This window comes from Delphinus delphis, chromosome 1, assembly GCF_949987515.2.
Source record: "Delphinus delphis chromosome 1, mDelDel1.2, whole genome shotgun sequence".
Classification (NCBI taxonomy): Eukaryota; Metazoa; Chordata; class Mammalia; order Artiodactyla; family Delphinidae; genus Delphinus; species Delphinus delphis.
The window spans coordinates 158801172-158825883 of record NC_082683.1 but is presented as its reverse complement, the minus strand read 5'-3'; the positions used below and the strand labels follow the sequence as shown (position 1 = coordinate 158825883).

General features: G+C 44.1%; 1 protein-coding gene across 1 annotated transcript in view; it reads right to left on the bottom strand.

Annotated features, from left to right (window-relative positions):
* The window catches only part of KIF26B (kinesin family member 26B), a 494760-nt gene that overhangs the window by 283457 nt on the left and 186591 nt on the right, over positions 1-24712 (bottom strand). The window contains exon 3 of the mRNA XM_059997085.1: positions 21288-21824. Coding sequence (XP_059853068.1) covers positions 21288-21824 — 537 coding nt within the window. The remainder of the gene's footprint in view (positions 1-21287; positions 21825-24712) is intronic.

Here is a 24712-nt window from a genome sequence, read left to right as displayed (position 1 = left end):
CTTAGAATAGCTGCATAATTTGTAAGTAGTGTTTTAAACGATTGACCCTTAACCAAACCTCCTCCTCCGGGATTCTGAGCCCTGGAGAGAAGGAAGCTGCAGGTTATACTCTCGTGAGAGTCTGAAGTGCACTGATCCTACATTCTTGAACGAGCAGCTTCATAAAATTTAGAGACCAGATAAACAAAAGGTAAAGTTTGTATTTTGTTATGAAAATCAGGACACTAACTAATGATGTCACAGCCCTGCTGGGAAACAGAAATAGACCACAGAGGTACCTGCCCACAGAGCCAGGGCTTTCTGCAGGATGTAGCTGGGGAGGATGTAGATGTAACAATAACTGTCACTGGGGTTAATTTTTACAACAATCCTGCTAGGTAGACATTGGTTTTCCCTGTTTTACAGATTCAGAAAGTGAAGATGAGGCCAAGAGAAGTTTGCCAAAGGTCACAGAGCTAGAAGTAGCTGTGGAAGGATCTAAATGTCAAGCTTTCTGGCTCCAAATTTTGTATTTTTCCCACTTTATCACCTGGCTTCCCTGGGCCACAGTATGACAAGTAAATACAATGTCTGTGATGTTGACTTAATGACATGATTATGAAGCTTTGGGAGTACACCAGACTGCCCTGAGAGTAACGTCAGGTCTAGGCATGATGTGCTGGTGTGGATTTTAAAACCAGGAAAAAATATCTTGATTTGCAGCACTGCCCATGTCTAAGGTGTAAATTCTCCCACCATGGCCCAGGCATGGGTTCCAGCACACCACGGGGTCTTTAGGGCTTGTTCCCAGGTAGCAGTGTCCAAGGAAGTCTACTTGCACCTGGTTCACTTCCCAGTGAACAAGGAAGTTCCATATTTTCCTGACATTGTGTCCCCGCTATACTACCGAACTTTTACTTTTATGTCATAAGGTGACCTGTTTCTGGGAAAGGAAAGGAAAAGAATTGGCCAAATCAAGTAAATCAAGATCATAGAAAATTCCATCCTGAAAAACCAGCGCATCCTCAAAACACCCCAGTAGTTGCTTTATCTTCAACACATACATGTGCCCAGATCTACTTGCGTTTGAACCTGATATTACATTATGATTGTTCAATGTTGGAACCAAAATGGAACTGCTTACTTTTGTTAGGTCTATAATATTGCAGGTATGGATAATTTTTTTAAATAAATAACTTTGTTCAAGAAGTAGTAGGGTCTGAATAAATACTTCTTACTACTAGCAATTTCACCTACTAATACAATGCTAAAGATATTTTTATTTTAATACTAAATATTAAAGATACTTTTTATGCTTTTTAAATATTAAAAAAAAATTCTGGTTAAGGATGGTGGGTTCAATACATGCACTTGGGACTGCTCTTTCCTGAAACCCTAATAAAATGACAATAAAGAATTCTGAAAAGGACATAAACTTACAAGGCCAAAGAAAATGGGAAAGGAAGCAACTGCAATATAATTTTGGAAGCTGGAACCCGGATCGGTGAGTAGTAACTAAGTTAGCAGACCCAAGAAAGACGAGTCCCAAGCCAGTGATGGGCAAGCTAGCTGCAAACAACCCAGTTTACACCTCAAAACCCTTAAAAGGCTCAAGAATTGATGGCTCCACTGGAAGTAGGTGTGAGGAAGCTAAGGCAAAGGGATTGGTTTTTAAAGTCTGCTTAAGACGCAAGAGGGAGGAGATATGGGAACATATGTATAGGTATAACTGATTCACTTTGTTATAAAGCAGAAACTAACACACCATTGTAAAGCAATTGTAAACCAATAAAGATGTTTAAAAAAAAAAGAAGTAGTTAGAGCTCCAGATCCCTTCCTCTGCTCTGGGTGGTTGTACCTTCCCACCCCGGCAGAGTCTAAAGGTTTATTCTCTGAGATGATAAATCCCAGGGTCTCTAGACTAAAACCCACTAGGCACAGTTAAGTGCAAGGAACTAAGAAAAGAGTTACATATTGAATTGGAGATCTCCCTTGTCTTTTTCCTCTCAGGTCCCAGAAAACAGGCACCCACCAGCGTAGAAGAAGAGTCTTTTCTGACTCTCCAAAGAAAAGAACTGAAGAAAAAATTTAAAATGTCTCCTTCAGGTAACAGATAAGACCTGTTACTGTACAGGTAAGACCACACTCAATCCCCTCCCATGCTCCTCCATTCAGCTATTTTATGCCTCCTTTATAAATATGATCAGTCAGCCAACGATCACCAAATATTTGAGAAAAGCATCTAATACAAAAGAGAAAAGGAAACAAAGCCATCTTGAGGAAAGAGAGATATAGAGAAAAATAAAACTAAAACAGAATAAAACAAAACCCATTCAATAATATTCTCAGAGAGATGAATAAAAATATTATATCCATAAAGTAAGAATGGAATGCCATTTAAAAAAGGAAAATTTGGAGAAGAACAGTAACAACAACAAAAAGAAGCTCTGGGAAATTAAAAATGATAGCAGAAATGAGGACGTTACTAAAATAGTTAAAAGATAAAATTGAAGAAATCCTCCAGAAAATACAGAAAAATGAAGAAGAGTTTGGCAGATAGGAAAGCAAACATAGTTTTTTTTTAAACCAGACCGTAAGACCTAATAATAGGAGCTCCAGAAAAAAATAAACAAGGAAAATAGAGGGGAAGAAAACTATCAAAGAAATATTTAAAGAAAATATCCTAGAAGAGGCCAACATGAGATTGTAGATGGAAAGGCCCACGGGGCGCCAGGACTACGGATAGCAATAGATTCATACCAAAATGCATCTCTGTGAAACTTCACAGCACTAGGGATAAAGGGCTTCTTAAGAGAAAGAGAGAGATGAGAAATGTTCTATATAAACGATCAAGATACAGATTTCAGCGTTAACACAGGAAGCCAAAAGGCCATTAGAGAGTGCCTTTAAAATTCTGAGGGAAAATAACTTCCAACCTAGAACTCTATTACCCAGCCAAGAATTATTAATCAAGTGTCAAGAAAGAACAGAGATGTTTCAGACCCACAGGATCGAAAAATCTGCCCCACTTGCATACTTAAAGGAAAAGTAATCACAGTTTTATGGGTCAGCTGCAGACAGCCTTTCTGTGTCATAGCAATACCTTTATACAGTCTTTATATAGTCATAATAATTGAACCAAAATTTTGGAGCAATGGGAAGACAAGAAGTGAGCATATCTGTGGTGTAGGAGTCGGGTGGGTGGTGGTGAAAGAGGATTAAACCCTCATGTTCCTCGGTGGTTAAGCAATAGGTCGGTGATTCTCAAACTGGTCAGTTTCAGGAACCCTTTACAATCTCAAAATTATTGAGGATCCCAAAGAGCTTTCTTTTATGGCATAATATTTCTGTTTTTCAACTTGCTTAGTTTTCTGTGTATTTATCACTAATTCAACCCCAAACTCTCCTCTGTGTTCTATAACTCTGTCCTTAAAATGTTCAAACATATCAGCTAAAATGATCATGACATCTTGCTCAAGATTTCTTTCCCAGATTTATGACCTGCACAGTCTAGACAGGTTGCTCTCTCTTAAAACTATCAATATTCACCATTTTAGAAATTAAACTAAAACTTAAAATATATATGCATTTATTTATTTTAAAATAACAATAAGCTCATTATATGTTGGCATAAGTAACATATTTTATGAAATATATTTATTTTCCCTTGTTAAAAAATTTAATGAGAAGGTTGATTTACATTTTCACAAATCTTTCTTTTTTTTTAACGTCTTCATTGGGGTATAATTGCTTTACATTGTTGTGTTAGTTTCTGCTGTATAACAAAGTGAATCAGCTATACGTATACTTATATCCCCATATCCCCTCCCTCTTGGGTCTCCCTCCCACCCTCCCTATCCTATCCTTCTAGGTGGTCACAAAGCACCGAGCTGATCTCCCTGTGCTATGCGGCTGCTTCCCACTAGCTCACAAATCTCTTCAGTGTTTGGCTTATGGTTTGTGGATTATGTCTGGGTATGTTGTTTCAGTTGAACATATGCAGAAAATCCAACCTCATATGGATATAAAGTTGGCAAATGGAGGACTATTTTAATAGCCTTTTCAGATAATTGTGGATATTCTTCTCTGATACTACACTAAAAATTGACAAATGGTGGTTTCCTAAAGGTTCACTGAAATGAGCAATCTGAAATTACATTGATAAATATTTAGCACTTTGTCGTACTAAAATCCATTAGGCTACCTTGCACTTTGAATGGACATAATGTTACAAGGTTTTGTAACATAATGCAATGGTCATTTGGAAAATACTGATTTACTGAGTTATACATATCTTCCAGATGTTGATACATTCTATTATGCAATATAAAAAAATCACATTTGTTATTATCATCACTAATCTTATCAGAGAAGTCTTTAAGTGTTGGGAAGCTTTCAAGGCTCATGGTGGAAAAATCAAGTTTTCCAAAATTGAGCCTTCAACTGACAGCTCAAAGTTTTTCACTGGTAAACCTAGCCCATCAGTTGTTTTCCTCTAAATAGCAAGCCCTTGCATTCATTTTTGAGAAAATGTCTGCAAAATACTTAAGTCTGAATAACTATGATTTGCCTGTCAGTTATTCTTTCAAGTAAAAATGTGTTCCACAGGGGGAAAAAGGCCAGGAGCTTGCAACTCAGACAATTGCATAAGTGTTTTCCCCCCCGAGACAACCATTGTACATCACTGAAGTACCTCACATTTCAACACACATTTCTAGGTTTAATAAAATTAATCACTTTTATTGCTTCATCAAGGACATTCTTAAGTGGAAATGTACTTTAAAAAAAACCTCCAAATGTGTAATTGTAATTCTTCAGTAATTAAAAGATGAAGAATACAGTGACTCATACAGTTTGGTGCCCCTGCCTGGATTCATGCAGACACTGGCAGTTTCACCCATTGTGGTCTTACACCATCAGAGCAAATGTCCACACAGTAAAAAAAAAAAGCCAAAGGATGTCTGAATGTTACATAAAAATAGTTTTGAACTCATGGACCCAGTGAAAGGATCTTGGGACTCAAATGGTCCACAGAGTACACGTTGAGAGCTGCTGTAATAGGTAGTCTAAAACTAACTATATCAAGTTAGTAGGAACATAGGAATGATAGGATATGGAAATAGATATTAATGGAAGCAGGAAATGCCCACTGCATTCCCAGTGGTGGACTGGTGTCCTTCATATCAAGTCTTGTCAAATGATTTAACCCTTTAACTTATGTGCAGGTATAACTTAGATTTTAAAAACGGATAAAAAGACAATTTTTTAAAAAATTTAAACATCGTAAGTAATTTAAGCATTCTTCCAAAACATAATTTACTGCTTCAGATACTCAAAGGATTAGAATACCCCTTCAATGGATAATCATGGCTATGTAAAATGAGCTTGAAACGTTTCTTTTTTAATGTTGATATAATATAAGCTATAGCTCTTTTGTCAGCCAATTCTAGTAATAAAGGTAGATAAGTTATAACTTATTCCAGTTCTGCCAGGAGAGTTGTGTGCTTGTGTGCACGTGTGAATGTGCATACACGAAGATGAGCTTTTTTGAGAGTGGACAGTGTGAACTCTTGAATTATTAAACACTAGATGTAATAGAAATCCTCCCCCATCTGAGAGGAAATGACATTCCTTGGATTAAGCTTTCTTGCTGACTGTAAGCCTCACTCAAACAGGGTCATTGCCTCTCTTCCCCAATGCTCACTGTTCCAGGGTCAACTTACAGAGACAGACTTATAGGGACGGGGGCACACTTCACACCCCACGGTAGCTTTTCTGTGGTCAGGTCCAAGGTTCAGAACCAACCCGTTGATTGGCTATCTTCCCTCCTAGAATAAACACAGACTTAGAGCAGCATTCCTGACAGAAATACAATTTTGGACGAATGGAATTGAAAGGTTAGATTCGTAACGGTGAAGAAAGGATATGAGAGGAGGGCTGGTAAGCCTGTCCCCAGAAAGAACAGCCCAAGCGCCATCTTTCCATGATGACTTAACTCACTCCTCTCCAGGGGAGGCGGGAGAGAGATGTGGAAGGAACGACTCAGTCACGCTCCTGTTTCTGGTGAAAATACACTGGACCAGATAAATTAACACAGTCATTACCCTGGCAGTTTCCAAACACAGCGATAAACGCTAACAGCAGCACATGTGAAAGGTAAGAGAAAAAAGAGCAAATCTGGGCAAATCAGGACTATGACATTTATGTGACTGGGCATTTAAAGTAGCTGTTTTTTCTTCAGTAATTAAAAGTGCATTATTCGAATAATCACTTTAGTCTTATTTTTCGAGGAAAACTATTTTCAGTGTGAGCTACTTTATCTACTTTTCTACTTCTTCAAAACGTATAGATCCAGAACGTTATAATGTAAATTTTGTCAGAAGGTGGGTTTTTTTTTTAATCCTACAATAAAAATACTAAAATGTTCAGATCATGGGCCTTTGTCCTGTAAGATTAATTCTCCCCAAATACTAAACGTGAACTTCATGTGCCAGAACATCTCAGTCACCATAGTTTCCATGTCACACCTTTGGTCTCATACAGATGAGCATGGAAGACTCACCAGGAAGAGCGGTAACTGATCTGCTTCTCAGTGTCTGAAGGGGGCGGCATGGAACCAGAGGACCTTTTAACTCAAGGGTTCAAAATGGCCTATTCGAGCCCCCAAAATATAAGCACATATTAGACCAAAGTTGGTAACTGCAGCCCAGGACTCTTAACATTTCCTGGGTGAATAACCAGAGGTTGGGTGAAGCGGATGAGGGAGAAAAGTGAGACTTGGGCTAGATCTCTGGTGCCTTCCCATTCTGCCCTGCCTGCACAGGGTCACAGCGGCACCCAGTTACCCTCGGGGGGAGGTGTCAGGGCAGCTCTGCCTGCTGATAATACACGCAGACAAGGGCAGCAGAGAGATATTTCTAAAGGTGGAATCAAGAGCTAGACAGGGTAATTATACCTCTACTTCCTCTAATAATACAACATCTACTATTTATTTCTGGATTACTGCTCAGTTAGATAAACAGTTCACCTAATCCATAGCTATATAAATAACCGATGTTGAGATGCATTTTTCCAGATACCCGGATGGAATTCCTATCTGGGTCCCACCCTGTTTTCCCACAGCATGGCGCCTCTGCTTCTGCCCTGGCACTGACCCCAGTCTGACCTTCGTCAGAGAGCTGTGCTCTAAGCCTCACTCATCTTTACATCCCAGTCCCTGATACCTGGCATATTGTGAGTGTCTCAGAACACTGAATGAAAGGAAATACTGACTTGAATCTATTGTTCAACTGAACTGTCTTTCTCCTCCCAGGATCAGAGAGTGACAAAATGATTCGTGACTTCTGTCATAGGTTAAGCTGATGAAGTTACTCATCACTTATCTTATCAACGGACAGCATTAAAAAGGAGGTTGTTTAAAGTAGGAAACAGTGCTAATACAGGTAGTGAAGCCAGTTAGTGGGATCCCTGTGACCCTTGCAGTGTTTATGGACACCAAGCTCAGGGTGGAGGAGGGTGAGGGTGAGATCCTTCTGCACTGTGGGTGGTCAGGGTCTAGTTTTCCTCCATAGTTGCACCCCAGCTGGGCGTCAGGAGCCCTCTGGGCCCACCGCCCAGTAGTTAGGGTCACAGAGCCTGCCCACCATCGAGGCCACAGGAGTCACTCAGTGCCACTTTAAGAACACTCCTGGAGGGAGGGAGACGCGAGAGGGAAGAGATACGGGAACATATGTGTATGTATAACTGATTCACTTTGTTATAAAGCAGAAACTAACACACCATTGTAAGCAATTATACTCCAATAAAGATGTAAAAAAAAAAAAGAACACTACTGGCTGCCCCCCCTACACACACATGCGCACACACACACACACAGACACACACACGTGCAGGTAAAGGACAGCCAATTAGAACAGCCCATCATCCCTCACTGACCTCCTACACCAAGACACACTGATAACAGGCAAAGCCCTACCTCAGCTACCTAAAGCACTGTGCTTTGTATCCCCAGGAACTAGTATGGTGTCTGGCTCAAAAAATGTTTGCTGAATGGATGAATAAATGTATGACTTAACACAGTGTGGTTATAACATAATGACCCTGCTTTTCATGTCTAGGACTGACACGACAGAATAGTACCGTGGAGAAGACACTGACCAAAGCCAGAAGACCTGGGCTCTGGAAGAAACAGCTTCTCCAGCTTCTCTTACGGCCTAGCCTCATCTGTACCTACCTCCTAGACACAATGCAGCCTTGCCTCTAACCCTGCCGACTCTCATTCACATCTGCCTCTGGACCAGGGTCCCACAGATATCCTGGAGCCCAGGTGTTCAAACCCGAACTCTTCTTGTGTCTTCCCTCGGCCTCACCCCCTTCAGCCTTCCTTGAACTAGTAAACAGCTCACCACCATGTGGCATCCGACGCAGAAACCCAGGTGTCCTCCTCAACTATCCTCTTCTTTGTCCCACCGTCCTCAAGGTCTTGGGGCTTTATCCTAAACATCCGTGGAATCAGTCATCCCTCACCCAAGCCCTCTGCTGCCATCTTTCTCCGGGCCTCACCACCTCCCAAAGCAGTGGTCTGCCCACTTCCCTCTCTCTCCCTGTTAGCAGTAGCATCGCTACCCTACTACCCAAAGAGTTGTATCTACATGTGGCTTCTCATTGCCCAACTACCAGGGCCCTGTACGTAGTGTGTAGGAATGGAGCCCACACGTGGCCCATTGTCAATGCCACCTCGGTCCTCTGCCTCTTCACCAGCCTGCAACACACCGTTCTCACGATATCACTGTGGCTTCACATATCTGCTGTCCTTTCCACCTTCTTGTAATCCTGTCCCCAGATGTGCCTTCCTAATGATAACAAGCAGGGGTGTAGATTCAGGGTGCTATGAAGTAACAGTATGCGAGAGAGTTTAAATACTTGGTTCTAATAGGTGTTACATGTTTACAATATATATATATTCAGTGTATGTGTATTCAATAGATATTACGCTAGGAACATATATACCTTATAAAACATTTAATGAGTAGTTTCTGTAATTAATACATTTACACCAATTAACCCCGAATGCTGTGTTGGTTCATTTTCCACTGAGCCTATTGCATAATTACAAGTTAGCAGCTACTTTGAAGAGGTTGAAAGGTTTGTGATGTTTAAATATGTGACTTCCTTTCTAATTAGTCCATCTTAGTTTCCATTGCCTTTTCTGCCAAATATTTTCTATAAATTGCTAACAAGTGATAGAATTGACTGATTTTCACTGCAAGTCCTTTTATTCCCTTTGCCCACCCTTTCTCAGGGACGCAAATAAACTGTGTTAAAATGAAAATATAAGGGTAGAATGAGGGGAAACGTATGAATAATTTTCAACCTAAGTAATTAAGTCTTAGAAGTCTCAAGAGGTGATTGTATAATTTAAAATAAAAAAGGAAGAAAGAAGAAGAGAGATGGGACACTGGGCGAGGTGAGGAGAATGAAGACCAAAGACTAGTCACTAAATAAGGACAATCGTCAGGATAGGACTTGCTTAATATTGAAATCAGATAAGACCAGAACTCCCTCATCGAGTTTACTATTAATATAAAACTTACATTATTAACTTGTAGAAATGCTATCTACCAAACTTCTTAATTCCAACGAATGACTAAGTACATGCTGAATAACACATTTGTTGACTAAATTTTTCGGAGTTCAGAAGTGTGGGATTCCTCTGCAGCAAGCACTGTGCCTGGAATATGGTGTGCACTCAGTTAAGTGTTAGCTGTAATTATTATTCTTATTACTATGAAACTAAATCAATAACATGCACATACGGCTCAATATGTGCATATTGAACTGCAAGTTGAGAGACAGTGAACTTGATAACTTTGGAGAGAAACCAACCCAGAAAAAGGATGAGCACCCCGCTAGGGGAGTGTGAAAGGTTAAAAGCTCAGCTGTCTTTTCACAGGCTGACACAGCTGAGGGTAGAATGGGGCTCCAGTTGTCCTCTTTGTAAATGGAGAAACTGCCCAGGGTCATGAAGTAAGTGGCAGAAGTGGAGATGGAATTAAGATTTGTGGTTCATTGCACTCTACCGTCCCCACGGTCCCCAAAGCAAAGGTCATTTCGATGGCTGAAACTCTTCCTGCCCTTTTTAGCCAACCGGCCACACTCTCAGCAACCAATCAGTGTCCCTCCTCGGTAGCAAGTGGATTTGCTGCCCTTTTTCTAGAACAGTAAAGCTTCGAAACTACCCTTGTTAGAGGCCAGCGTCCCCTGCCCCTCATTTTTTCCACAAAGCACCAGCTACCCCATCGATCTTTTCTACTCATTACTTGTGGACAAGAATTTTCATTTCCCTGTTCTCTGTCCCTCTCTTACCTCCGAAGGGACTCAACAACATGGCTGCTGCTTCTAAACGGCCAGTTTCATAAACGGTGGACTCGGCCCTGAATTTTGAACAGCGTGTCTGGAGGGAGTGGTCCACCTAACCTGACGGCAGTAATTAATCCCTCAAAGCACCTACGCCACTGAAGCATTCTACCAAAAAGGCTATTTAGTTGAAAAAGTGCAATCTGTCCTTAGAGGAAAACAAGAAAACTGTTGTCTTCAACGAAAACTCTGATACACAATCTTAGCTGAAATGGGTTCTGAACGAATCTTGAAGCTACAGAGTGAGCCCTGCGAAACAGCCGTGTTCGAGATGGTCATCATATCGTGACTGCTGGAATCTGAGCTCAGATACAGGGATGCCTCAGTCTTCCGATCACCAGTTCCACCATTTTTTTTCAGGCTTATGTGCATTGTTCCAGGTATGTCTACCTCACCTTCAAATGTCTTGTTAGGCTGCAGGTAGGCAGAGAGTCATGCTGTATGAATAGTCGATCAGGCCGATTTTGTAGAATTTCTCAGTATGGGATCTCATTTTGTGTGCGTGGGTGTGTGTGTGTGTGCCTAAAATTTCATTAAAATCCAGTGCTTAGAAGTAAAAAAAAAAATTAGAATGAATGAACCTAATCCTTAAAACAATCTTAGGAGAGAGATACTATAAAAGGAGATATTGATACTTTTATGTGGCAAAATGTCACTCAGTTAATAAGCAGGTGAGCCAGACCTCCATGCAGACCTGGGCACCCTGTCCACTACCCCAAACCGAGTTCCATCTTCACTGGAGATCTTGGCCAACGGGGTCCTTTCTAAAGAATGTGTGTTAGGACATTGAGTTTAAACATATACTATTCCGTTCAAGACCACACTGTTGACAAGGAAAGGGCCCTGTTGCCTCTTATTCATCTTAGGAAATTAATATAATTCATGGTGAGATTCCTAGTATTAGGCGTGTTCAGTCTGTCTCTCAGATGAGCTAAAACATGTCTCACTAGATGGCAGCATTGCTTCCACAGCCTTTTTTGTTTGCTTTTGGCCCATCTTTGTCGCAAGCTTTGTCCCCACCGGCCTCTCCACCTCCCAGCGAGAATACGTAACACAGGGCATTTATTTCTACATGACTGTGCAGAGCAATACAACATGAACATGGACTTGCAAGTCCTAGTGACTCAGAATTGCCCCAAAGAAATGTTCGCAGAGTGTGCTGTGAGTGGCTCTCCCCAGGATGTGGAATGTTGAACCAATTTGGGGAGCTGGCTCCTTCCCCTGCGGGGAGGGGCCACTGCAAAGGAAACTTTGAATCCCAGCTCCGGTGTGCTCGCGTGACCTTGGGCGGGTCACTTGACATTTCTGGGCCTCAGTTTGTCATCTGTAATTCACAAGGGCAGCCTTCTCATCTTGCTTCCACTAGGGTCTCTGGGGTCTGTTTGCTTTAAGAAAAGGGGAACGTGTCACGGATAAGCTTCCGAACGGGTATATTAACACCTTGAGGCCACTGGTGCAGCAGCAATGCACTAAATGGTCTCCAGGGTCCTAAAAATGGTAAACTAACACGCTTCCTAAACACCTAAATTACTCCCTGGGAATGATTTAGGCATAAGAAATATATGACTCATTAACTAATCTTCACAAATACTCCACAAGACAGAAGCATGCTAATTTGTCACGCTGAAGACTGTTAGCACAGTAAAATCTCAATTTAAAATTAATTAGGTGTGTGCCTGCCGTGGGGTAGGCAAAGAGCAGACTTGAAGTTTCCAATTTATTGAAGATTCCAAGTTATGTAATAAGTTTAAAATACTTTTAAAAGAAAAACGTATTTTAGGGCTTCCCTGGTGGTGCAGTGGTTGAGAGTCCGCCTGCCGATGCAGGGGACACGGGTTCGTGCCCCGGTCCGGGAAGATCCCACATGCCGCGGAGTGGGTGGGCCCGTGAGCCATGGCCACTGAGCCTGCGCGTCCGGAGCGTGTGCTCCGCAACGGGAGGGGCCACAACAGTGAAAGGCCCGCGTAACGCAAAAAAAAAAAAAAAAGCAGTAGCTGTTGTTACCCCCTTGGGTAGCTCACTATGGACAGTGAGCTTGGTTCCTTTCCTCAACTCTATAGAGAAAGCGAGTGTTCTGCCTGAGGAAACCAGGGCTGGGGAGGATGGCCAAATGGGAGAGGAGGTGAGATGCTGTCTAAAACAAAGATAACTGTGAAAAAGGGTCACATCCAGGGAATCTTCTCTCCGGCATGATGTCACTTCCCTCGCGCAGCAATCCTCAGCTCTGCCCCCCACCCCAGCCTGGTCTCGGAGAGCTGGAGAAGCAGGGTGAGTCAGGTCCCCTCTGCTTGAGAGAGAGTACCACTTTCCCACACCTCTCAGCTCCCACGCACACAAAGGACCGAGGGGAGAATAAGAAACACTTTTAAGCAGCATAGCACCTTACTCAGTATTTCTAGCCTCTTTCTAGGGCCTAGAAATATCTCTGAAGGAGAAAAACAAAAACACAGACCATTCCACCAACTTAACCCAAACGATCAGCTTCGTCAGTAGAAAAGGAACAGAACCTTTCCAGCACTAGTCAAATTAGGTGCTCAGCGTGAGCTGAGCTACCCCAGGAGGCGCTCCAGGAAGTGCTATTTACATTTATACCTACAGCTGACTTTAAAGGTGGTATGTAAGTTCAGAAGAGGAGGTGGTTATTACTCCACAAAAAAAACCTCATGTGTGGATTTTTTTTTTTTTATTTCACCTGACTCTTGAGGTATTCTCCATCTGGATACGGGTGTGTGTGGATACGACTCTTCTCTCACTTTCTTGGCTTTGCCCTTTGCATCATTTCCCCTTCCCTTAATTTTTCTCCCTCCACAGAACAGAACGGGAGTGCTCTACTGCTGACCATCTGTGAACATCTGCACCTCCTTCCTTTTTCAGAAGTGGATCAGCAAGGAAGGAGCATGGGTGTGCTCACCTCCTCAACACTACCTTCACCTTTCACCTGTCCGTCTGTCTGGCATCTACGTGGCATCTATCTGTATGTTGTGAGAGGAACAAGCGCCCCCCCGCAATTCATGTCCACTCAGAGCCTCAGCATGTGACCTTATTAGGGTCTCTACAGATGTAATTAGTGAAGGGTTGGGATGAGATCATACTGCCTTAGAGTGGGTCCTAAATTCAATGACCAGTGTCCTCTTAATAAGAGGGAAGAGACAGAGGAGAAGGCCTCGTGAAGACAGAGGCAGAGTCTGGAGTGACACAGCCACAAGCCAAAGAACACCCGCTGGAAAAGACAAGGAAGAATTCTCCCATTGAGCCTTCAGAGGACCACGGCCCTCCCGACACCTCAGTTGTGGACTTCTAGCCTCCAGAACTATGAAACAATAAATTTTTCTTATTTTAAGCCACTTGGTTTGTGGTAATTTAATTATGGCAGCCCTAGGAAAGTGATATACCATCCATTTATCTATCTATCTATCTATCCATCCATCTTCATTGTTCCCTTCCCTGCACTTATTACACCACTGCCAGATAAATTGTTCCTTAAAGCTGTGGTTCTTTGCCCTGGCAGTTAAAACAAAGCCTGGGTCCCGCCCGAGATATTCTGATTTAATTGGTCTGGAGTGTGGCTTAGACGCTGGTATTCTTCTTCTTTTTTTTTTTTTTTTTTTTTGCGGTACGCGGGCCTCTCACTGCTGTGGCCTCTCCCGTTGCGGAGCAAAGGCTCCGGATGCGCAGGCTCAGCGGCCGTGGCTCACGGGCCCAGCCGCTCCGCGGCATGTGGGATCTTCCCGGACCGGGGCACGAACCCGTGTCCCCTGCATCGGCAGGCGGACTCTCAACCATTGCGCCACCAGGGAAGCCCTGATATTCTTCTTTAAAGCTTCCAAGCAATTCTAGCGTGCAGCCAACTTTGAGAATTCCTGTTGTCAAGCAAGGAGATCTTTTCCATTCTCCTGCTCTGAGATCTCCAGTGGCTGTCTTCTGCCTACCAAATTGAAAAATGATAGCAACTAACACTTACCTTCTGCTCTGCAATTTTCAAGGTACTTTCAAGTTCATGTGAACCCTCGAAACACCAGACGACATAAGAAGGAATACTGGGGCAGTTCTATGAAACCCCTACAATCTGGTCAACGGACCCTACAGAGAAGATGAGCTTCCTTCTACAGATATTCCAGCCGAGTCTCTCCCCAACGCTCCCACCCCCGGCTTCGAATGTTTTCTGCAGTTTCAACATATGAGATACTTACATAACGGTAATTACTAGCTACCCGATGGAGAGTGGCTGTGATGTGCTTGTTATTATGATGCTATAACAATAGGGAAATCTGAGACAATTGAAAACCATCCGCGCAGTATGAGTAACCTCTCATTCTGTGGAGGCACCCAAATGAAATAATCTGACTTGCTAATGTACTGTCTGATCCACTGGGTAACGCAGCTTGTTGTACGGGATGAAAAGCCCATGTTCTCGGCCATCCTGCAGGCTTCCACAGCAGCTCCACGGTCTGCATACCTCATTAGCTTCTCCTACCAAGCTTTTCAGCTACCAAATGCTTATTAATCTCCTATGCCCATCCCTGAAGCAAATTACTGAAAGTTTTGCATAGAAAAACAGCACACATCTGTTCTCTATTCTGTAAAGTTCAGGAAGTCAGACATCTAAAATGCACTTGCAGGGCTGCTTCTTTCTGGAGGCTCTAGGGGAGGATCTGATTCTTGATTTTTCCAGTTTTTTAGAGGCCGCCTTCACTCTTTGGCTTACAGCCCCTTCCTCCCCCTTCAAAGGCAGCAAGCTTACATCTTCTCTCTTCTGACCTCTGCTTCTGTCCTTACATCTGCTCCTTCTGACTCTGATCCTCCTGTCTCCCTTTTATGAGGACCCTTATGATTACGTTGGACCCACACAGATAATCCAGGATGATCTCCTCATCTGAAGATCCTTCACTTTACCATATCTGCAAAACCTCTTTGACTTTGTAAGGTAGCCTACCCATAGGTTCCAGGGTTCAGGACATGAACATCTTTGAGAGGCCCTTATTCAGCCTACCACCCAAGTAAACGACCAGATAAAAAACATTTCTGTAATTTCCTGATGAAGTTTGGGTGTTCCCTTCAGCCCATGGCCCTGCCCGTATTTATAAGCGGTTATGAGTTTTTTGGAATTTCACCCTGAGCACCATATGCCTGAGAAATGCTCTGTCCATGACTGAGTATACAAACTGATTCCTTTTCTTGTGTTCAGCATTTGTCAGAATTTATAAAGGTGATAAATAACACTCATCTGGCCATCTATAAACAGGAAAAAACAAAAACCCATGATGTTAAAAGATTGTGACATCTTATGCTATTGGCCTAGCTGGACAGAGCAGCAGCAGATGGGCAGCAAATTGGCACTCAGGCTGGCCCAAGAAGGGCACTTGGCGTATTTCAGGAACAGGCAGCTGAGCTCTGGAGGGCTGCAAAGAACGTGAATGGGAATCCTCCACTCCTGACACACTGCAAACACCTGCCCTGCTCCTTCGTGAAAAGCGGCTCAGTGAGGAAGGAGCACACGTGCACCTCACCCCGCAGGCATCAGCTGTACTACCCGTGTGCTTCCAGGTTCCACATATCCATCACAGTCAAAGCCTCTGGGTACTGGACCACTAGTGAGTGTCAGAGTCCACCTCCCTCTTCCAAGGGCACCTGGAAGTCCTCCATAAAAGGGTCAGCGCCAAGTCCTCCCATGGCTTCTGACCTCTGAAGAGCAAGGCTTATAGGTACCGCATGGTACCAATTAATTCCTAAAGATATAATTAAGACAATCCCTCACTGACTTCAGCCAGAGTTCAGCCTGGAATTATCTCTAGCACTGATTCCAGTGGGTGTTGTCTGAGAAAGCAGAATAACTTTTATCAAACTCATTTTCCCTCAAATCAAGAAATGCACGTTGAATACTTCATCACATTAAGGCTTCATTATGGATTTATTACTTACGTATTCATCTAACATCTTCTCGAATTTTCTTGACAAGTTCAATTTATCAAAGTCCTATAAAATAAAGTTCTTCTACGCTTTCAAATGCCCCTGTACTGAGGGGGACATCAAAAAGCCACCTGGACTACTTTCATTGCCTCCAAGGATTTATTGACTATCATTAAGATACTTCAGGTTAAAGATTAGCTTGGAGCCAATGAACTGGTGGTTTCCACCAAAAACCTTGAGGTCTGGATAGGTCTTATAGCCTGGAATTTTTTCCTAAATCTAAGGCCAGTCAGGAGAAGCAACTTTAGTGTTTCCTTGAGATTGGAGCTTTCCCTAACGAGCTTTCCCTAATTTTTTTATATGTTAGCTGCTGTCAGAAACAGGAGAATAAAATGAATCTATGTTCTCAATGAGCAAAAGACATCAAACATAGTCAGGAAGCTCTACCCGAAAGAAACCTCCAATCTCTCAACCTTGGGTTTCTCCTCTGGCAATGAGGGAGCTGAGAGCTGTTCCCTTGTGTTACAGTTTACAAAATACGTTCATACTTTTTTCTTAATTGTTCTCCATGTTATCTTGCAAGGTAGGGCTTTCACTCATAAGGAAATAGACTAAAATGTTAAGCTACTAAAATGAGGTTCAACAGATGGTGGGGCCATGGACTTGAACGAGGCAGGACCATCTCCAAATCTCCCACCATGATGCAAAAGGCAATTACCGTCCTATAGTAATCACCAGCGTTCTGTGATTAGGAGCATTATGTAAAGTCTTTCCTGCACGTACTTACTATAATAAATGTAAATCAGGCAAAAGCAGTTGTCATTCAAAAGAGTTCATTAATCTGTTGTGAACTACAAGAAAATAATCCAGACATGTCTCTTCAAAGTCAAAACTCATGTGATCAAATGAAAGTTCTAGAGCATTCTCTGCTTTCCATATATATGTATTGATGGTGTTACATGTCTGCAAGTTAATAAAAGAAAGTCTTTCTTTGAAACAGTCCATCTTAACAACTGCTGTGAAACCAGCTTGCTATGATATTTAATGAAAAATTACCTTTGTGGTTTGTTGCCATTTTTGATATAATCTCAGTGTCTCCTAACTTATTAGTTTTCTTACCTCTCTGGATAGATTCATATTTATCTGCGATGCTTATAGGTTCCCACTCTTTCTGGAGGTTTTTGAGAAACGTGAAGGATACAGCAAAAGAGAATCAAGAAATCTTCCTACTGCAGCCTTCGAAGACTGCTACACAGTGGTGTAGGAAACAGGGGACTTGAAGGATTTGAGGGACCCTTCTATCATCCATACAGAGGTGTTTTTTTTTTTTTTTGCGGTACGCGGGCCTCTCACTGTTGTGGCCTCTCCCGTTGCGGAGCACAGGCTCCGGACGTGCAGGCTCCGTGGCATATGGGATCTTCCTGGACCAGGGCACGAACCCGTGCCCCCTGCATCGGCAGGCGGACTCTCAACCACTGCGCCACCAGGGAAGCCCATACAGAGGTTTTACCCTGCTCACTATTGCAAAGCCTGTCCTCATTTTTGTCATCCTCCCTGCACTTAAGTGGCAGAAGGGCAGCGTCCTCTTCTCCCTTGCTTCTACAGGCTCCGGGTCTGTTGGTGCACAGCAGCATCAGTGGCAGCAACAAAGTCTAAATGCTTCTCTGCCCAGGGAACAGCTCTGGCACTAAGCCAGAGGGCCATCTTCTCTGTGGGGAGGGATATGGGAGTAAGGGTGAGCAGGAAAAGTGAGGTCAGCTTTCAGAGCAGTCACCCATCTCTGCTGAGCTGGCCAGACTGTGCACTGCAGAATATTTACTGCCGGGAGATGTCCGTAACAGGAGCCATTCAGTCTAGCCAGACCCAGAGCCCCCCCTCTAGGGCATCAGGAAGACATAGTCATGACACGGGGACACTGGTTCACAGCCAGGCACCAAATCTCTTGATCCCAGAGAGATTTCCTCTGATCCCTTTAACTACTGCTCAGGGGAAATGCAGAAATTAGCCTGTTCTGAGTTGGAAAGAAGCAATCCAATTTACCCAGGGCAATCTCAGGTTGGTGGCTTACGGGAATCACCTTTGTATCTGGCTTTGGCCGGTGGCACAGTGGTTAAGAATCTGCCTGCCAATGCAGGGGACACGGGTTTGAGCCCTGGCCCAGGAAGATCCCACCTGCCGCAGAGCAACTAAGCCCATGCACCACAACTACTGAGCCTGAGCTCTAGAGCCCGCGAGCCACAACTACTGAGCCCGTGCACCACAACTACCAAAGCCTGAGCGCCTAGAGCCCATGCTCCACAACAAGAGAAGCCACCGCAGTGAGAAGCCCACGCACCTCAATGAAGAGTAGCCCCCGCTCACCGCAACTAGAGAAAGCCCTCGCGCAGCAACGAAGACCCAACGCAGCCAAAAATTAAATAAATAAATTTACAAAAAAAACACAATGCACCCTTCCCCTGCTTCCTCCCCTAAGGGCCACAGGACAGGAGCCTGGGATTCCAGACCATGGCAGCAGCCCCCACCAACACATAGCATAGTGTCTGGCACTTGGTAGAGCTTAATAAACGTTTGTTATTGTACAGGAAATTCTTTTTCATCTGAGGTAGGGGGAAAAAAGGAGGAGCAGAAAGAATTATTGCACAAATTTTTTAAATGTACCAATACTCCCTAATCTTCCTTTTATGCTCCATCTTCAGCTCTCCCCCTTACAGAAACTTTCCCCACACTTTGAATACTTTATATGAAAGCACCAGTTCCAAGTTCTTCTGTCCTCACTCATCAGTGCTGTGCAGCAGCTGAATCTTCTAACTAGCACCTGATACACGTTACAAGTGCTCTAGGGAGGTGGAAGGTGAAATGTGAGTCGTCTGTGTAACATGAGTATGTGGCTAGCACGGCCCAGGATGTGTAGAAAATATGAGCTGGGCAGAAGGATGTGCACCAGAGCATTTTATTTATAGTAGCAAAAACCTAAACTCTAATAATTGATGCTTGGTTATATAAATTAGGCATACTCATATAATGGGTAGTATTTATATAATGGAATACTAGGCTACCATTAAAGATCATGTTTTAGAAAAGTAGATAATGGCATGGGAAAATGCCCCTAGTATATTAAGTGAAAAGCAGATCAGAGAATTGAACATAATCACAATTTTAGAAACTGCATGTGTAGACAATCCTGGGAGGAAGTACACCCAAATGTTAGGTAGTCTATTTCTGGGTGATGTTGATTTTTAAAGGCCTACTTAAACTGTTTCATATTTTTTAAATTTTATTTTACAACAGACATGTATTCTCTTTTTATGATTTTCAGAATTGTCTATTTTTAAACTACAAACCGAAAAGAAAGCATATTATTCAGCAACGGAAAGCAGCTATTCTGTTCCTGCCCTAGACGGTTATGTTCAAGCATTAGACTATGAAGCCCCAACCAGGGTGCAAGTGGTTCCTCATTATATTTATATCTACAACCCAGAAAATTCCATCCAAAGGTGAAGTGGCAGCCAGGCGCCCACAAGTCAAAAGAGGAGTCCTCTCCCTCGGTATACCATGTGGTTTCTGAAAAGAAACCGTATCTGGAAGAGAGGTTGACCGGAGATTGCTCTGGAGTAAGCTAAGAAAGTTGGAAGCAGCCGTGGCGGGGAGAGCTGTTCTCCTGGGCAGGGGAGAGCTGGTTGGTCTGGCACCGGCTCTGTGGCCACAGGTAATTATTCCATTTCTCTAAGCATGCTGATCCCCTCCTGTAAAAGAAAGATCTAACATCTGCCCGGCCGACCTCACAGGCCTACGGGGGGGTTAAACAACATGATGTGTGCTCTATATTTTATAAACTACAAAGCATCCAGGCAATGAAAAGTTTGGTAGCCCAAGAACGCTGACTTCTTAAGATAATGGTCCATGCTCCCCACTTTCTTTCAAGGTATCAAGAGAAACAATCTCTATTCCCTTCTACACTCTAGAAATTGCACCAGGAATTTTATCAGCCACATTCATAATTCAAGTTATGTTTCCCGGTACCCTTGCCCCATGAAACAAAAACTATGCTATGTATTCACTCAGCGTGTTCCTTTTTTCTCCTGGGCATATGGACAGATCGGCCTGCCCAGACTCCCCTGAGAGAAGGTGCGACCAGGAGGCTGAATTCTTGCCCCTTCCAGGCTGGGTCCCCACATGTCCCTGTGAGATCCTCCATCCTCTCTCTTCCTCCAGTTCCTGGCTGGTTGTACAAGGTCTGGTGGAAGACTCTGAGGCCTCTGGAAAAGGGTGATGTGCTAGATGAAGGAGGCTGGGTCCCGATATCAGAGTGGAAGGTCACCCGCCAAACACCCCATACGACGGGGACACAAGCGAGAAACAACTCGAGACCACTTGCCGCCCCAATTACCTACCCCAGCTAATACACTCTATGACCTTGGTCACCTCTCCACCCCAGAGCGACAGTCAACACTTTCTGCTGCTTCCCACATGAGTGACTCAAGGGACACAGAGAACACGTATGGTAAAGCCAACCCTCTTCCAACAGAAAACTCACACGAGCAAAATTAAGACAAATATTTTAGATTCCTTGGCAGACTTAAGACCTGCTCTCTTATTTCTATAGGGAGACTTGAGAGTACATGCTAATTTAAATAACTGAGAAGAGAAAATAAGAAAAGGGGAACACACGGTTGGTTACCTAATCCCACAGTATTTAAGGTGGGTTGCAAATAGAAAAGGGTTAAGGTCTCTCAAGTTGGGAGAGATGAGGAAGGGTGTCGACCTCTCCTTCAGAGGGTAGAGACGATGGAAACAGAGTGCTATCTCGGATCACTCGTTCCTCATATACTTTATCTCTATTTAGCATTGTTCAGCAGGGCTACATGGAAACATTAGGCTCTGAGTTGGGGAGTTCCCAGGAGGACAAACTAGAGACAGGAAGTGTTGCCCACTTCTCTGCTTTAACTGTAGCCAGCCCTGCCCTTTCTTGCTCGGAGGCTACTTACCTGGTAGGGGTAGAGGGTGACCCCGTTGGCTCTCGACAGGGACCAGGTGTCATCCAGGTACTGGTGAGCCTGGATGGCCACTGAGTTGAGGATATTCCCATTGCTGGGGCTGGTGGCCATCTGGAGGCTGACCTTGGCCTGGTGGGTTGGAGACCCACTCTTCTTCTCCACCCCATTGCTGACCCCGAGGCTGCTGGGTTTGCTGCTATGCTTACTGGTGATGAGGGCTGTGTAGTTGGAGGAGGCATAGGAGGTGGGCACAAAGGCCCAATCCCTGGGCTGCTGGAGCCCCCCCACATGCCGGGACCCCACCGGAGTGGGGATGTTGGAGAGGGCTGGGGGCGAGCCAGGTGAGCCATCAAAGTGCTCACTGCCAGCCGCCTGTTCCAGGGTCAGCACCATCTGAATGGCCTCCTGCTTCAGCTGGTTCAGGTGTGTGGCACAAATGTCACAGCGGTTGTCCCTGTCATTCCATGCCTTCCGGATGGTGTTGGGGACCTGGAGCTTGTCGTGAATCACAGCCGAGAAAGCAGCGTCCTGGAGAACACACAAACAAAAAAATAAGGAGAGTCTATCAATCAAGGCTGGTAAGCGCAATTCAGATGCCTGGTTTCTGAGTTAAGCCCTAGATGTACCCAAAGAGTTTGACTGTTTGACTGACATCCAGCAGAAATGAGCAGCCAGATTGGCAGACGAGCCCCTAGTTGACAAACACATTTGACAAATGTGAGATGTTTTGTTTTGTTTTTTTGCGGTACGCGGGCCTCTCACCGTTGTGGCCTCTCCCGCTGCGGAGCACAGGCTCCGCAGCCATGGCTCACGGGCCCAGCCGCCCCGTGGCACGTGGGGTCCTCCTGGACCGGGTCATGAACCCATGTCCCCTGCATCGGCAGGTGGACTCTCAACCACCGCGCCACCAGGGAAGCCCAACAAATGTAAGATTTTTATAGTGGGGACTTTAAGGAATTAAAAAAAAAAAAAAAAAAGCTTCCTAAGCATCCTCCTTACCAAGTCAGTCAAGTAAGAACATTCCAGATTCTTCCCCTTGTGTCCACTAAAGAATCATAGCTATACCTGGATGCTCCCAAGGTGGTCATTAAGTAGACACAAATGGTCGTCCGGGCCTGGCAGGGGTGAGTGCAGTCACTCTGGACCAATGCATTGTGGGCCCCCGTGAACTACGGAAAGTTGGCAGCAGGTGGAGGTACTACTTGTGACCCAGAACAGAGATTCTATTCTAAGAAAATCCTAGCCTCATTAACACCGTGCGCTAAGTGCCACTGGAAGAAAACCAAACTAAACAGATTCTGGACCAGAGATCTAGCCTCTCCAGCAGCCCAGCAAAGCCCTGCAGATTCACTCTGTTTACCATTGGCCCCATGGCAGGCTGGCCATGCCTGTACCCATGTGTCTGATATCCTGACCCATCAAAAGAAAAATGTCTCGTTGATAAACAGTCCAAGATACTTTTCCCCAGAAACTTCATCTAAAACTATTAAAAACTCTTTTGTTCAGAAGCCCTTATCTAAAAGAAATCAGAAAGTGAATTTAATGAGGATGATTTCTTTCATTTACTTTGCTTTAGTTTTTATAGGAAAGCAAGACTGCACAGAGAAATAAGCAGTAGGTGTGTTAACTGGGTATCAAAATATTTGGCTTCTAGTTCTGGTTCTGCTACCAATTAGCTGTGTGACCTTGGACAACTTACCTAGCCTCACTGAACCTCTCATCTGTCACGCAAGGCCATGGCCTGCCTTTATTGTAAGGTCCTTCCAACTCCATGACTCTGTGTAGGGAAATGGAGACAGGAGAGGACAGTGTCTGCATATATGGACGGAGCCACTATGTTATTTTGGGGACCTGGTTGAACTTTTGAGATTCCACAATTGCTGCAGGTAATTGATGAGGGTTATCTCAAGGCCTGTTTTCCTTAGGACATTGGAAGAAAAGCTTCCCTTCCGAAATGTGCTGGAGCTTTTTTGGGGTGGAAACCCCATCGGGGCTGACTGGAGTTTGATGAGCTGTGGGTGGGAAGGGAGATCAGCGGTGGGAGGGTCACCCTTAATTACGATCCATCTTGATTATTGGCTCCAGCATTTTGTTTTCCCTGTTTAACTACCCTGAACAACTCTTCAGCGTGCACTGATTAATTGATTAATAAATCAAGAGGCCTCTTTACACAGCAGCAGCGAGGAGTGACTCAGGAGGTGGAAACTCAAGACGGTCACAGAAAATGATGGGGAACCATAGGAGGTCAAGGGTGATCAAGTCTCGCTGACGAAGCGATGCAAACCACATGCGACCTGCTTGCGGCGCCCTCCTCGATGAGAGCTGCTTCGTCCAGAGTCCCTGATCAAAACTCGGCATGTGTGGGACCCAAAAGGGCCCCTTAGGGACCATTACCTCAGTTTCCAGATAAGGAAACAGCTCCAAAAGGGTTAAAAGCTCGGACTACAACCAGATTTCTTGACCTCTAGTCCATGATTTTCCACTTTAAGAGACAAAGAGCCATATTCATCAATGGACTCATAATTTTGCCCAGACTTAAGGCTTTTCCCACATTCATCTACGAAATGTTCATTTATTCAAAAGGAAGTATTTGGGCCCCCATATGTGTCAAGATATAGACTCTTGCTTTTTCACATAATGAGAATTTTCCCTTGTCAATATATGTCATTTGAAAATGTGATTTTTTTTTTTAATGACCACATGGTAGTTTATCCTGTAGCTGTTTTGTAAGTCATTTTTTTATTCCCAGGTCTATGACATAATTAGAGGCAGCGTGAGAGATCAGAGACTGGCATTCAAAAGCAATCTGCCACCCACGGCTTATGCTTTCAAGGCACCGAACTATTTGGTCTCAAGAAACGTCAAATTAATCGCTTACTTAGAATATTTTGGTTACCCCAATCACCAAGAGGAGGCATCACAGTAAAAAAAGGCAGCAATAAGGTCAGTCCCATCCACACATCATAGTTTATCTTAGATCCTTGTAGAATCTAGATGTGACCCTGACATCTGCAGCTGGAGCAGAAAAGATACATCCGCTCCACAAGAACAGCCTGCTGCTGGGGACTCCTTTTCTTGCTTCTTCTTGGTTTTCACTGCTCTCCCTTGAAGCTGCTCCTTCCTCACTCAGCCTACTGCTATTTGCTGCTCGACTTGCCACAAGCCATGCATGTTGGCCTCCAACGTGCCAGGCCGCAGATCTTGGGATGCACGAGAGCGGTTCCTGTTCTCTCTGAGTTCACCCTCCAGGGAACCCACTTGGCTCCTGGATTGCCAAACGCCATGCCCCCTTGTTGCCACCTCTAGCCTGGGACCAATCGGCACACACTCAGACCCATGGAGCCCAGCGCTCCCCTCCCGGTTCCCGAGGGGTCTATAAAATCACCTTGAGCGCCGGAGCTGAGCCCACCACCAGG